This window comes from Urocitellus parryii, chromosome 13 (assembly GCF_045843805.1).
Source record: "Urocitellus parryii isolate mUroPar1 chromosome 13, mUroPar1.hap1, whole genome shotgun sequence".
In the NCBI taxonomy this organism is placed as follows: domain Eukaryota; kingdom Metazoa; phylum Chordata; class Mammalia; order Rodentia; family Sciuridae; genus Urocitellus; species Urocitellus parryii.
Genome location: NC_135543.1, coordinates 7,592,835 through 7,608,700, shown reverse-complemented (window position 1 = coordinate 7,608,700; position 15,866 = coordinate 7,592,835). Strand labels below are relative to the sequence as shown.

Below are 15,866 nucleotides of genomic sequence, written 5' to 3'. Positions count from 1 at the left end.
AGAATAATAAAGAAGCAGCTTTGAGACTTGAGCAACTTCAGGAATTGGGCACAAGCTGTAGCCACAAAGACTAATCAGGGAACATTATCATAGATGTGATCATTTAATACTGCAAAAGGTTGCCAATCTGGAGTTAAATAGGTAAAATTCCACTTTTTACTTCATTCTCATATCCTATTTTCAAAACCAATGCCTGTTTCCTCCCCCACCTACTGAAGGTCTTAAATAGAGAAGCTTTAGTATCAGTGTTTGCAGTGAACAAGACACAGGCTGTGCTTACAAGGCACCTATATACACACCAGCTCACCCAACCACAGTGTTAGAAATGGTAAAACTGGACACCATGAGGTATGAAGTAGTCACTACCTGTCTTTTAGATCCTAGCATAAATTGGGGTGTGTGTAAAGGAATACTGGATAGTCATTCGGGTCCCAATTTCATCATTAAGCAGTTAGTTAAGGATAACAAGTCATTTTCATGTCCTAGTCAGTTTTGTATAAAATCGGGGGTATTAGTCAGTGGTTCTCAAATTGCAGTGGACATAACCTGAGGAATTTATCATAATTCTTGGACACAGAGTAGACCTGTTTCAGTGGGCACAAGGACGTGCATTCCATCTGGCATCCCAAGGATTCTGCTGGTGATAGTCCCCAGTGTAGAAGCATGGCAGCTGCTGGCTAGTGGGGCCTTCTGTGTTAACACCTGCCCTCCTGGCTAAATGGATGCAAGTTCAAGAGACCACTACGGCAGGATGGCTGTCCAAGAGCCTAGACCTCTGCATGGTTAAGGTTAACATTCCTGAATACGACAGACCAAGTGCAGGATTTTCTGATGGATCACCCCTCCCCTCCCATGTCTGCAGCCATCCTGAACTGCAGCAGGCAATGTCTCTAAGTGGTTCCCTTGGGTTACAAATCCCCCTTGGGCACCATCAGAAATTTTTAGGGGAAACAATTATAATTATTTCTGCTTTCAAACAGGCGATAAGGCAAGTATACGCTGATGTATGAATAAATCAGCTAATGAACAGATCTTGCTCTTCCTACACTATGACTTGTTCTTCTTGATATTTGGGGTTGAGGTAGAATTTGAACCCATGCCCATAAGACCCCAATATATTTCTCCCCTCTTTATCACACAGCCTTTCAGAAGTCAAAAAGTGAAAATTATAATTGATTTACATATCCCTTAGAAGGAAATTAATATTCCTAAAAATTGCACAAGGAAGCTACAAAATTACACACATGTACACATACACATGTTTCACCAGTATGTTTGCTCTGGAAAATACAAAAATTTGAAAGTGAGACTTTGTATTGATAAATTTCAAGCCAAATTTCAGATCAAAATTTTTAGAAAGAAAGGAAAAAAAAAAAAGAACGAACATACAGACAGACAAACCACAACATAATACCTCCTTTTAATTGCTAAAATTAATATTCCTGGAACTGACAAAATTTTGTAACTAGAAATGACAGTCAATTTTCAATTTCTTAAAACATTTTGTTTTATTAAATAACTGTTAAATAGGATTTTTACAAAGAAAATTGCATAGAAAGGGATACAAATGTTTATGTTGCCAGAACATTCTGTGTTTCCCCATCATTTCTTGTCCACTATTATTACTTCTAGAAAATGGCCACACACAGAGTCATGATGTCACCAATTCTCCTTCTTTCAGTGTCACCAGCCCTATTTTTCCTAAGGCAAGGAGGGCATCGGCACTCTGCAGAGTTGGTACGGCGTCAGGTAGCAGCTCCACACTAAGCCAGCCTAGGGCTCGGCTCTCCGCTGGTGGCTGTCAGGTTCAGGGGGGAGCATCTCATGGCACTCAGGAAGAGCTGAGCAGCTGCACAAGGTTTTCAAGACATTTCAAATGGTAGGCATTTAGAGGGCTTTCTTCTGGGTTTGAGAAAGCTGAGAGAAAAAAATTAAGAGTCTAGAAATACTAGTTTATTCAATTTAGTTCTATCTATACTCAAGGGGTAGATACTCTTCCAGAAACATGAATCATATTTACTTACAAAAATGTTAGTTCTTGATGTACTAGAATTATAAGAATATTTTACATTTAAAAATTAATAAGTCACAGAATTTATATTTTTTTTATTAATGGTCTACCCAAAGAGTATTAAAAAATACAATTCCATAATAGATATCGTTAACTATAATCCTAGATAAATGCCATTACTTTTTAAAAAATATATTGTTTCTCCTAAAGCATAAACTTTAATGTAACCCAATTATTCGTTTTCTTCAGAAATTCATGGGCATAGCTAGAAAGGAAACAAAACTGCTCCCCTTATTTTAAAAAGAATCAGACTATATAAAAACACAGATTCATAGTCCACAGACTACTACAGTACAGGAAAGACATAGCTCAGTTGTTTTGAAATGTGTTCAAAGGATAAAACTGGTGTCACTTAAAATGAGTAACGTGCTTTGAAAAGAAAACTCTCTCCTATCATGCAGATCACAGGGCAACATGGATATGGGGGCAATGAAATCTATTCTCAGAAGATTGCAATTTAAATTGGTGATCTTAAATCAAAGCTTCCTGTTCAAGGTCAGTTCTAATTAGGCCCAGTTCTTATCACCTAAGAGCACACTTTAGCCCAGCGGCAGCCACTGGCAAAGAAAATTAGTACCAGGAAAAAACTGACTTGGAGAAAGATCACAGATACATTTTAAGAAATTATTATATCTCAAACCTTCATCTATTAGGATGTTTTACTATTTTAAAAAAATGTTACAATGAAAGTCTAACTAAATATTGGCACATTTAATGCTTTTGACAAAAAATAGCTCTGCAAAATTTAGTAATGGTGTAGAAAACTGTTGTTTTACTATGGCTTGTCTAAATATTTCAGTATCCTGGGAACTAATTTAGTGGTTTCCAAGTTTAACTATAAAACTTACCTTTCTTTGCTAAGGAATATGCTTCATCTACTTTTCTTTTTATTGATGGGTTTTTCAAAGTTGTTTTGGCCTGGAGATAATATAGACCAACCCATGAATTAGACTTATTCCCATATGTCAAGAATTAGGATAATACAATACTGATTCTGTCCACTGATAACTACAGTGTTAAACAGATACCATGAAATACAATAAGGTAACTACAGAATTATACAGTTAGTGTATCCTACTGTGGTAATCCCCCGACACCTTCGTCCTCCTCCTACCTCACCTAACCATTATCTGCTGTCCAATTACTCTTCTTACCTTCTCCTTTTGTCCTTCTCCCCTAATCTCAATTTGTTTTTTTAAACCAGTTAACCTTTAGTTTCAGTATTCATATTCCCTCAAATATCAGATTTTAGATGGGAGTATTTCAAAGGTTACCAGTCAGTTGGTCAAAAAAACATTTACTGGTGGTTACAAAGTGTCAAATCCTGTGTGCAGTCCAGGGGACAACAGGTGGGAGGGACAGCAAGAGTCCCTGACGTTGGTGGGGGGGGGGGTGCTGGAGGCAGGGTGGGACACGGCACAGTCGGGGACACTGGGCTGAGAGAACACCATTCTGGGAAGGCTGTCTAAAGGCACAGGGTTGTCTGGCTACTATTTTACCACTAGATACTCACAGGTATTTTAGGAGTGAGATATCTGCAATAAAAGAGAAGACCAAATGCCAGAGAATGGGAAGCTACAGGGCCTACTGTGCTGTGCATTTCTCTGGGCAGGCCTTCTACTGGCCTTTTAAGAATTGAACTAATTTTAAAAACTCAGCAATGATAAGTACAATAAAAAACTGAATCATATATTTGGATAAAACTTATTTGGCCTTGTATCAATGCACTTTTCCTTGACACATCTTTTTGAAGAAATAATCTATATTAAAATTATAACCCAATGGCAAATCAACTTAAATTAATAGGGAAATTCACTTAAAAGATACTCTTCTGAACTGGGGCCTCCTGATGATTAAATGATACAGATTTCAACTGATGGATTACTAACTGAATGAGTGAACAAAGAAAAGATGGGTCTTTGCCTTCATTTCTTTTTCTTTTTTCTTTTCTAATACTCCTCTGATATCCTTGGATGCACCCTCACAGGCCTGGCTGTTTGCCCCCAATTCATAAGATGATTTTTAAAACTGACCTTCTGGTAATTATATGTCAAAGCCCAAAGTGCAGCTGCTGCAATCCTCTGAGCATTTTGATTCTTACTTTCCAGACAGGCAGCTAGTATGGTAATGACTTTTTCTAAAAACAAACACATTAAAAAAAAAAAGTTTAGTCCCAGATATTAAATGCACTCTTATTTTGCATTAATCAGATACCCCTTTCTCCAAGTTGGTATCACAGCACTGTGGCAACTTTTGCTCTATGGAAAAAAAACAAACTCAAAAACAGTTATTTTCATGACAGGCACAAATCTCTTGGCCCAAGCTCAACAGAGGCCATTCACTTAAGGACACCAGTAGTGCAAATAAGTACATAATGAATTATATGAATGAGTTATTCAATGATAGCTAATATTTGAGTATACAGGAAAATATATTAGCCATCATCAAAAATTATAAAGTCCAATACACAACACATCATTATCATGGGTTAAAGGTAAAATAGTTGAGAAATACTACACTGATTACAATTTAAAAAAAAAAAAAACTAAACATTTTAAAGGAATTTTATGTGGGTGTGTATATCAGAGGAAAAACTGATTTAAATTGCATACTAATACACAAGATATGTCCACTTTACAAAACCAGCTTGAGCAAAAATGAAGCCTTACTAATTATGTACCAGTCTATTCATTTCAAATGATGATTCAGAAGTCCCCTTCTAAGGTAATTGTCAAGGTATTTCAGAACAATATTTGAACTTACTTTATTATTTATTTTTATATATCACCAAACTGTATCACATTATTTACCATCTAAATTGTATGATTTTAGCATGTTGCATTTTTAAGGCCAAAGTACTTGCTACTGGAAATTCTCTACATCATGTGAATATTAACCAATCCCTGCCCACCAGGAATGTAACTAATTAAAATAACCTGTTCAATGGTAAGGTTTGTGTTTGCTTATTGACATGTACTCCAACCACATGTGCTAGTGCCTTACAGAGGCTACCTGAATAAAATATTTCATAATTAAACAAAAATTTTAAGTGCTTCTATTTGATTTTTTTTAATTTTAAGAATTTTTAAATCTTTCACAGGTAAAAAGGAAAAAGGGAGGGAAGGAGTGGGGGAGGGAGCAAGGGAAGGAAGGAAGGAAGGAAGGAAGGAAGGAGCAAGAGAGCTACCTGTTCCATCCAGAACTCAAATTGTGTAGGGAGAAGGTGATGTGGGAGGTACATGTGGAACAGCAATTTCCTGCCACACTGACCCCTACTGCCTGCATACCTCATCTGTAATATCTAGCTCCCTTTAGTTTTCCTGTATCATGGCCTATCCATACCTAGTCACATAAACAATTATCAGGCATAACTTATCATGTGAAGCTATGGCTGATATTTCTTACCCAGCAAGGACACTGGCAGATGGGAGGGTGATTTTCTTGTGTTCTAGATGAGTAGCAGCAATCAATGTTTTTACATATTACACCAAACATTCAGAACACAGACCCCTGTTATCTAAATTTATATCATAACTCCTTCAACTAGTTACCGTCTCTTAAAATGTCTGAAGTACATACATAGGTCAATTAATGTGGTGAATTAATATGGCCCTTTCTGATAGTAGGTCAGCTTTTTTTTAAACCACATTTTAAAGCACATATATATATAGGCTGAGTTTGTGGCTCAGTGGTAGAGTGCTTGCCTAGCACATGTGAGGCACTGGGTTCAAGCCTCAGCACCACATACAAATAAATAAAGAGATTGTGTCCATCTACAACTAAAAGTATTAAAAATAAATAAATAAAACATGTATAAGAAAAAAGCTCATAATACATTTTTAAGTTTAATAAATCAGTATAAATTCCCTTTTTTCCTCCTTTTCCCATTTAAATATATAAATAACCTCAGGAGTATAATACTCAAATAGAGTTAATTGTGAAATGATGAGTTTTAAATACTTATTACTTTTCTTCATAAATTGACTTCATGATTCTAAGTTTAGGGTTGTCATGTTGGTAGCCTCAAATCAGTGACAGTGAGATATTTATACCATGAAAGTCAACAAATGCTATAATCAAGAGTGAATTACTGGTAAAACTAATAGGTTTCAGTTTTATGAGTATATTCTGCACAGGGGTAAGTAGTAATTATAGCAGTATATTATTAGCAGATTAAATGATACTAAATTTATGGGGAAAAGAGCAAATTAGGAGGCAGTTTCATTTGTTAAATCATGACAATGTTTACCTTAAAAAGGCTATGGATACAAAAGTTCAGGAAAAAACAATGAAAGTATTCTGTGAGAATCAACTGGTCATACAGAATTCACAATAAAGAGTATTACTTTTTTAGTTATTCTCTGGGTATGCTATCTATCCTTTTTGCCAGTCAAATTTATACACTTATACATATATAATAAAATTATATATATTCAATATATATTCCACCCCTTTCACCCTCCAAGAGCTAAAATATTTACCAGAATATCTGTGCCCTTGTCAGATTATGCCAACAAGGTTATGGGAACTTCAAAAAATTAACAATTATTTCCTCTTTTTCTACTCTGAAAGAGACTGCATATGTTTGGAATTATTTTTACTTTGATCTTCAGGAGAACTTACTAGTGAAGCTAGCTGCATCTAGAATTTTTTTTTTTTTTCAGTACCAGAGACCAGTGAACTATGTCCTCAGCCTTTTTAAATTTTTATTTTGAGACAGGATTTCACTAAGTTGCCTACGCTGACCTTGAATTTGGGATCCTCCCCAGTAGCTTCGATCACAGGAGTTTGACGCCATGCTTAGTTAGATCTAGGATTCTCTATAATTAGATTTTTTTAATGGATTTTATATGGTTAGATTTTTTTTACTAATTCAATATCTCTTACCATTATTGGACTTTCTGGTTTTCTAGAATAAATTTTTCTAAAGTTACTTTTTTCAAAGAAAATGTCAATTTCACCATTTTTGGTCTTCTGCACATTGGCTCTGATATGTCTAGGAATAAATTATTTTTATTTCATCTGCTTGGATTTATCTGGGTCTCTTGAATCTGTTTTGTAGTGTCTTAGAATAGTTTTTAAATTTTTATCATTATCTCTAGGTATTTCCTTCTCCCATCTTTTTGCTACCCCTAGGACTTCAATAAACATGTAGTTAAGACTCTCATGTAATTGTCACTTACCTTTTATTCTTTTAATGCTTTCTCACCTTCTCAGATTTCCACTGCTACATTCTAGATACTATTTTTCTGATATACTTTCTAATTCCTACATTTTCTTCTCTGCTATATCTAACTTGTATATATTATCAATACCAGATGTGCATATTAATTTTAAAATTTTGGCTATTAAAATTCTAGAATAATGCTGACACAACTTCCTATAATATTTATAACAATCAGTGCTGCTTAATAAGATACTTACTAGCCCTGTAGCTACTGTGACTGACAACCCTAATATTTAATTTTGATTTATTTAAGTTTAAATTTGAAGTAGCTACGTGTGGCTCACAGGTTATCATACTGTTCAGTGAAGGTCTAGAAATTCTACTTAGTTCTTGTTTCAAATCTTATTTTTCAGTTTCCCAGTCCCTGAAGGCATTTTCAAGCTTGTCATTTACTTATCTAAATATGGTATTATTAAAGTTATTTTTTAAAACTATATTTTATACTCCTAGTATTTGAAGTCAGGCAGAGAAGTTGTCATGTTTTCCTCTGTTGGTTCTAGCTCCTGTTGCCAAGGGAAATTGCATGGAAATGGAAGGAGACCCTCATGGTTATACAAAATTACATACAAGAGGAAGTGAGGGGAAAGGGGGAAAAAAAAAACAAGGGGGAGAAATGAATTACAGTAGATGGGGTAGAGAGAGAAGAGGGGAGGGGAGGGGAGGGGAGGGGGGATAGTAGAAGATAGGAAAGGCAGCAGAATACAACAGACACTAGTATAGCAATATGTAAAACAGTGGATGTGTAACCGATGTGATGCTGCAATCTGTATACGGGGTAAAAATGGGAGTTCATAACCCACTTGAATCAAAGTGTGAAATATGATATGTCAAGAACTATGTAATGTTTTGAACAACTAACAATAAAAATTTAAAAAAAATAAAACTATATTTTATACTCCTAGTATTTGAAGTCAGGCAGAGAAGTTGGCATGTTTTCCTCTGTTGGTTCTAGCTCCTGTTGCCAAGTTTCCTAATGTACCTGATTAACTTTGTACTGGTTCATGCTTTGAAAAATTATTTGTAGAAGTTTCTTGAGGTCTAGTATAAACTTGTTCTGCTTTTCCTAAGCACTCAGGGACCACCTTAAAACAAGTTCTCAGCCCAAGCTGTCAAGACCCAAGCATTCCTGGGTGCAGAGCTATGGGAGGGAATTTGTGTTGCTCAGGCTGACTTTCATCTTATTTTATTTTTTTCACCTTTCTTTACTGTCATCTGGATGAGAATTAGAGGAGGAAATCAACTCTAATTTGCTCTTCTCCTAAGAGAATGGTTCTCCTGAGTTCTAGCTTCATTCAGGAGAGTGCCACCTTGGAGGGTCTTGACATCTGTTCTATCATTTCTTAGCAATTGTCCTTGGGCAAAAGAATTTCTATACACTTCTTACTTCTCGGGGTATTAGATTTTGATCAAAATTGGTCTGAAGTTTCCCACTATCTCTTCAGCTATTTTTTTTGTGGTGAATTTTAATAAAGCTTACCTAGCATGTTTTTATTATTTTCAAAGGACGCTTAGCCTGACATTACCAGAAACAAAAAATGCCATGAATCTATTTTTAACAGCAAGCCCAAGCCCCAATGCACATTTCACTCCTAACCATCTACACCAGATGTCTGAGTTCTACTGATCAGAGGCATGTCTGCTTTCCTGGTAGATTTTTAAGCTAGATGATAATGCTAAGACCTCCACTCTGGATCCCCATGAGGAAAAAGGGGGCAAAGCCTGTGATACGCCTTAAACAGTTCTACACAGAACCTGCACAGCTATTGTCTCCCATGTTAACGCTTCCTTGAAAGCCCACTGAGATCAAGTATTTGGGATATGGGGAGGCTCCTTTTAACAAAAAGTGTATTCATCTGCTTTAAGCTAATGAAGGATGGAAAGCACTGCTGACTACAAGAAAATACTGAAAATAAATTCACAGACATGGAGAAGTAGAAAATGCAGACTTCTCCTTTAGCTCCCTAAAGCCTTTCCTTTTCCCATAAAGTGTAATAAGTAGTTACCAAAGACAAAATTCCTTCTGAGAAAGGTGAATAAAGAATAAGATCCAAAAGAATGGGATCCTAATTAAGAGTAAATTATACTCCATGTATGTGTAATATGTCAAAATACACTCTACTCTTATGTATATGTAAAAACAACAAATAAAAAATAATAATAAAATCCCCCAAAAGAATAAGAGATGCTGCTGAGTAGCTCCAGTGGCTCAAGAATGGCAATAGATGTTTCCTGGGCCATTTAGTTGCTCAGAGGTAGGGCTGGTTATCCTCATTTTACAAACATGAGGACTGAAGCAGGTACGGCAGAATAGAATAAAAACAACCTCTGATGTACACTCCCCATCGACGAAGAGCACAGTGTCAGTGGAGAAGCAGTGAGAATCAAAGAATAGTTAATGAGGGGAGTTAAAAGCTGACTGAACTTTAAAAATGCTTCTATACATTTCCTGAAATTTAATAATTATTATCAGGAAAACAGAATCATTACCGTACACAAAGCAGAGCATAGGCAGAATTATTTCCATTCACTTGGAAAAATGTGTGTCATGGAAAAAAGCCTTTGAGAAAAGATTACATGAAACACATGGAAGGAAAAAAGACTAGACTCTACAAGATGCAGGTTCTGGGGATCAGGGGGAGTCCAGGAATAAATAGATATACATTGGAATGCAGAGTGTATCCTAGTGTTGATGCAATGGAGAAATAAAACAAAGGGAAAGGGGAAGAGAGTGGTGGGGAGGGACCAGGGGGCAGGGAGGGTCCAACTTTAACTGGTGGGTCTGCAAAGTCTTCCCTGACACAGCTGTATTTGCTCAAAGACAGAGAGGCGATGAGGGGGACTTGCAGCAGGAACAAGGAGAGCCAAGGTCAGCAAGCACCCCTACACACAGTTTGTCCTCCTGTATCCAGTTTGTCCATGGGGATAACGTGATTTATTAACATCCAGAGACTCCAGGCAGCTCAAAGAAGGCAAAGTCTTGCCTGACTCATTCCCCCAGCCCCTGCAACATAAATACCTGGCAAATTATAAAATTATTTTGTGTTTTAACAGCCTAAGAATAACCACATGTATAAAAGCACGTTTGTGTGTGTGGTATATAATATGAATACTTACCATTAGCCAGAATCTTGGGCTTATTTGCAGGGCTGAAGCAAATATTATGAAAAATAAGAAGTGGTATGTAAGGGCTGCTCTTATGCTTGTATTTGCTTATCTCAGTAAGTAAGTCTAAACAGCCATCAAGCCTCAGGATCATTTGCTGCCCATCTTCTCCAAAAGATATATTCAAGAGTAACTTCAACCAAAGAATGGTCAGATTACTGAGATGTTTATTTCCTCCTTTTGGCAACGTTAGAGACAGAAAGTTCTGTAAGAAGTTACTCTGTGGGTAAACAGAGAGAATATTATTTTCTTCTTGGGTCTTTGTCATTATTTCCCAAGTCCCTTTGTGACCAATTAGCTAGCATTATGGTATCCTCTTTTCTAACCTAAATTTCTCTTTCCTCCCAATACTGTCTAAATACTTCATCTATATCATTTCCAAGTATAAGTGAAAAGGGTAAGAGGAACAAAATAGTGCTCAAATTTTAATTTCAGCTCATTTTTTTTTCTCCTGATGATGGAATTCAGTAAGCTATAGTCAACTCAATTATTCAGGATTGATAATTCAGTTTGGGGATTACTTTAGGCCTCTTGAATTTTCTCTTTCTGCCTGCCTTCTGGCAATTTTGCTACTCATTAAAAAATTTCCTATGGAGAGGAAAAAGAAACAAAACCCAAGTCTGGAAAACTAGTTAAGAACTCTGGTAATAGAGGGGTATTTTGTAACAACTCTGGTAATAGTGGGGTATTTTGTAACAACTCTGGTAATAGTGGGGTATTTTGTAACAACTCTGGTAATAGGGGGGTATTTTGTATCATTATAGCTACAAGTGTTTGCTTTTTTTTTCAGTCTATAGTTCCATTCTATATTCCATTTATCTCACTTGCTTATCATTACAGAAATTAATTTCTCATGGCTATGTGTCATTCTATTAAACTTACAGATGAGAGAGATCTATTACTTGAACTGTAAGAGTTATATCAACCTTCAAATAAAGTCCCTTCCACAAAACCCTACCAAGCTCTGAACTATTCGAAAGATAACATATTATTGTCTAGAGTCATCTATATGCAAACAAAATATAAAAAGTACTATATCAAATTGAAATCCATATCTATATCAAATTGAAACCAGAGGTGGTTGGACATTTTAGAAGTGAAATGCACTCATTCAACTCTTATAACTGCACAGAGTAACTCATCTCTCCCTGTTTAATCTACTCCAGCTTGTCTCTTGGGTTCTCCTATTCCTAAATCAAGACGTTAGCTTTGATTTGTAAAATTAATCTTCAGACTTTTACAAATAGAATCCTGATTATACACATAAAATCGGCTGCAAAAATATTAGCAATATTTTCCAAGCAACAAATACACTATAAAATGACATGCCCATTTTAAATAACATTTGCCATCACTCATGCCTATTTCTCATTTCTCAGCCCAGAATGATGCTCTTAGATTTACACCCTATCTTTCCTATTCAGCTAGATTCTACCAGGATATTGGAGATTAAGGGATGACCACAGCAATAAAATATATGTCAGTGCTTTAAAATGCAAACATCCTATGGACATCCCTCCTCTTTGTTAGGTCTAAAGATAATTTTAAACAATTTTATGCACCAGTTAGAAAGTGCAGAAATCTCATGGCAGAAAGAGCAGACATTTTACAACTGAATTGAATAACAGCTCTGGCTGCATTTTCTAATCCCTACTGATGAATAACGGAAAGGCGGAACTCTAGCATCCTCATGCCCACCGATGGGTGACAGAGAGGAGGAACTCGGGTGTCCATGCTCATTATTGCTATTAAGTCACTGGAGTTTCCTCTCACTGGAACAGAAGAAAGTGACTTGACTGTTATGCTCTGAATGTGATTACAGTTGATCACAATGCTCTTCAGTATAGCACCAGAATCACAGAGTGAAAGGTGAAGATACCTTAGAGATCATTGTTTAACCTAATTATTATAAAAATAATTTTTTTTTTAAAAAAATGAGGCATAAAGAGAGTCACTCGGAGTCACACAGTGAGAACAGTGAGACTTGGCTCTGAGGTTTCCCCGGAGGTCTGCTCTGCTTTCTATTAGCATATTCTCTAAGCCTAGTTCTGTGCTCCCAGCTCTGTTCTCACTACATGCTTTCTCATTCTGCAGGATGGTAATCACACACATTTAGTTCAAGAAGACTTCTCCTGTTACAAGTGACATATACAAATATTTGAATACATATATGAAATTTATTCACATACACCAGCACAACTTATAATCTCTCTCTCTCTCATACACACACACACACACACACACACACACACACACACACACATATAAATGACATGCATGTGAACATACATATGAAGAAGCCACCCAGCCATATGCTGGTAAATAATAAACTGGTTCCATTCCCTGAATGTTTTTGCCAAATTATAAAGTGTGAATAATCCCACCATGGCTGATTTCAAGATCACATGATATTGACAAGCTTGAACTTTTCTGAAGCTCCCAAGAGCCAGTGGGAGGTCACTTCAGCACACCTCTGAAAACATTTTCCATAGTAAGAATGACAATTCCATTTCCTAGTAAGACAGATATTTTTTTTTCTATTTGTTTGGTGATTACACTCAAAGTATCATTTGGGGCTTCAAAGAGATGAAACAGTAGAGGAAAAGGAGACTCAGTTCTGAACAGATACTCTCAACCTTTACAATTTATCTTGTTCTTCAAGCAAAACAAACAGTAGCAATCAAATTACTATTTCATGTAAACAACAGTAATAGATAATCTGATCACATTCAAGTTTTAAGGAATTTATCCAACTAGGAACTTTATTTACATACATTAAAACACAGATCTTGACTGCACATGTATATGAGAATTTGTTTAACTAGTTCCCTCCCTTTTAAAGTACCCAAAGTTAAATCAGTGGTAAGAGTAAAGTTCTGGAAGAGAAATCCCAGAGAACTCATAAAATTGCCTATTAGGTCATAAAGAAGTTAAAGTCTAACTGGGTGAAAGAGGGCTGTGATTTCATAAACCATTTGTCAATGTAAATTGAACTGAGATTGTTACTGCTCAATTTGGTCTGTTTAAAGACCATATATATTACTTTTATGATATTCAATAAATGTAAGACAGCTGTCTTTCTAACATCACCATTTCTGAGAGTAGTAAAACAAAATCTCAAAACTAATAAGGATAAACTAAAAGGAAAAGGCAAGATCATAGCCTAGCTTTTGTCACTTTTTATCAACAGTGAACCTCTTAATCTTCTTAAAATCCTTTAAAAAAAAACTCTCAAAATTATAATAAATTTATCCTAGAAATTGAGCTCTAAACTTTTGATTGGAAGTGTTATTTAATGGAGTATCTCCTTTATGATAGGCAGGACAATTTAAGTACTTACCTTTTGAATTACTCCCTTACAGTCATGAGACAAGGCCAGGTTTGAAAGAAACAGAAAAACCGTCTGCTGAATGTTGGTGTTCTCGAGAGGCATCTGAGAGGCCAATTTTAGGATACACAGCATCAGAGAGCTGCCGGAGGCTCCTCTGTGTGCAGCGTGAACGGGATATTGTCCATAACTTGACCAGCAAAGAGAACTGCAACCTTCAAAACAGCAGCCAATCATGTTATCTTCTTGGCTCCACTGTTTAGTGTTAAAAACACTATCTAGTAAAGCATATCTGCCTATCAAAGTGACTTCACCAACTAACCTGCGAATTGCAAATCAGCACTGAAGGCTAATGCAGATGTCTACTTTCAATCTAACAGATTTACTGTATTCATTGAAGACCTAACAAATACAGTATTTTAAAATACCAATTTTTTCTTTTAAAAAAGAATAAAACCAGCATAATAGGGTTTTTTTTTAATAGTTCCTACAGAAAACATCTGAATAAAAGCCTGAATGGAAGAACAGAATTTTAGAAATATGAGGTAACTTGGTCTAATGCCTTCATTTTACAGAAAAGACAAATGAAGAACACAGGTGTCTGGGACAGTGGGTAGTGCAATGCTGTTCTCCATGGTAGACAAGTAAAGACACCATGCAGAAAAGCCAGTGATTGTTCAAGCTCACACAGCTGATAGGCAGAGAGAGCCAGCAGTGGCATGTAACTAGCTTTCCAGAGCTTAGTGATTTTCAGTAAGTAACCATGTGAGATGTACCAAGGAAGAAAGATAATCAGAAAAGAATCAGAAATACAGTTTAATGCTTAATTGGTAAGACTGTACTGTAACAAAACCCTAAGGTGGAATCAACCTGTGAAAGCAGCTACAAGGAAGTAGGCTTGTACATAATCACACCAGAATCAAGACATTCTGTAAAATAACTCATAAAAGATGAGTGAACACAAAAAATACAGCAAACCTTCCTGTATTAATAACCTTACAGCTGTATTAAAATACCACTGTTACCACTAACTGTTACATGAAACTGTCATTACACAATAGAGTTTTGCTCAGAAACAAACCAGACTGAAAAGTAAAAATTTTTTTTTTAGGTGTAACCTAACCACTTCTAATATTTATTTCAATTTTAAGTATAAAAATGTCAAATTATAATTCCAGAAGATTTGTACTAAAGCACATATTTCTTTTGTTTAACATTTAGCAACTGACTCTTTACTCCTCCTTACTTCCCTAAACCCTAAATTAACGAGTAAAGGTAAGGTCAAGGAGAACAACCTACAGACCAAAGCTGCCCTCAGAGAGGAGCTGATCTGGCCAGGAGGATGCTGAGCTGGAAGATGCACTGAGAAGAGACTCTCCGAGCAGAACAAGGGATGAAGAAAGTGAGCAGCAGCAGAAGGAAGACAAGGACAGTTCTGTACTAGACTCAAATACATAAATGGCAATTCAAGGTTCAAGAGCCTGGAGGCCTGTTTCTACTTGTTCCTGCTGGCTGGGCTTCTGAGGCACAGTGCTCTAGAGGTGTCAGACCAGTCAAAGGAATAAGCTACCAGGGCATGTAGAAGTGAAAAGATGGGCTCCCACCTGTCCTGCCCCTTCCTGGACAGCCCATGTTATTTGGAAACTCCTGACGGAGGAGTTACATGTTGCCAGATGAAAGCACACACACTTGCCGACCAGACAAACCTCACGTTTCTGACCCTAAGCTGTCAGTGGTGCTTCACAGCCAGCTGTCCTGCTTCACTCTCTACAATGTCTGCTTGCCCTGCTTGCTCAAAGTAGCCTTCTCGAAACCTCTTGTCTTTGTTCCCTCTCATAAATAATGAAGAAAGGAGAAATATGGTGAGAAAATCAGAACTATCCACCTAAACCACTCCCAGATTCCTGACTCACAGAAGCCATGAGATGATTACATGACTATGTGCACAGTTGCTCAATTTGGGGGTAATTTGATCAGCAGCAATACATAACTAATAAAACTCCCAACAATATTTTATGTCTCCAATGAATTCAACTTCACCTTAGTTTTTTTTACTTGCTTGAATACAGATACCTCAG

General features: G+C 36.4%; 1 protein-coding gene across 1 annotated transcript in view; it reads right to left on the bottom strand.

Annotated features, from left to right (window-relative positions):
- Positions 1–1,585: 1,585 nt before the first annotated feature.
- The window catches only part of Rttn (rotatin), a 168,854-nt gene continuing 154,573 nt past the window's right edge, over positions 1,586–15,866 (bottom strand). The window contains exons 45-49 of the mRNA XM_026388674.2: positions 13,801–14,003; positions 10,413–10,680; positions 4,105–4,208; positions 2,920–2,989; positions 1,586–1,917 (exon numbers count right to left, since the gene is read on the bottom strand). Coding sequence (XP_026244459.2) covers positions 1,832–1,917; positions 2,920–2,989; positions 4,105–4,208; positions 10,413–10,680; positions 13,801–14,003 — 731 coding nt within the window. The 3' untranslated portion in view covers positions 1,586–1,831. The remainder of the gene's footprint in view (positions 1,918–2,919; positions 2,990–4,104; positions 4,209–10,412; positions 10,681–13,800; positions 14,004–15,866) is intronic.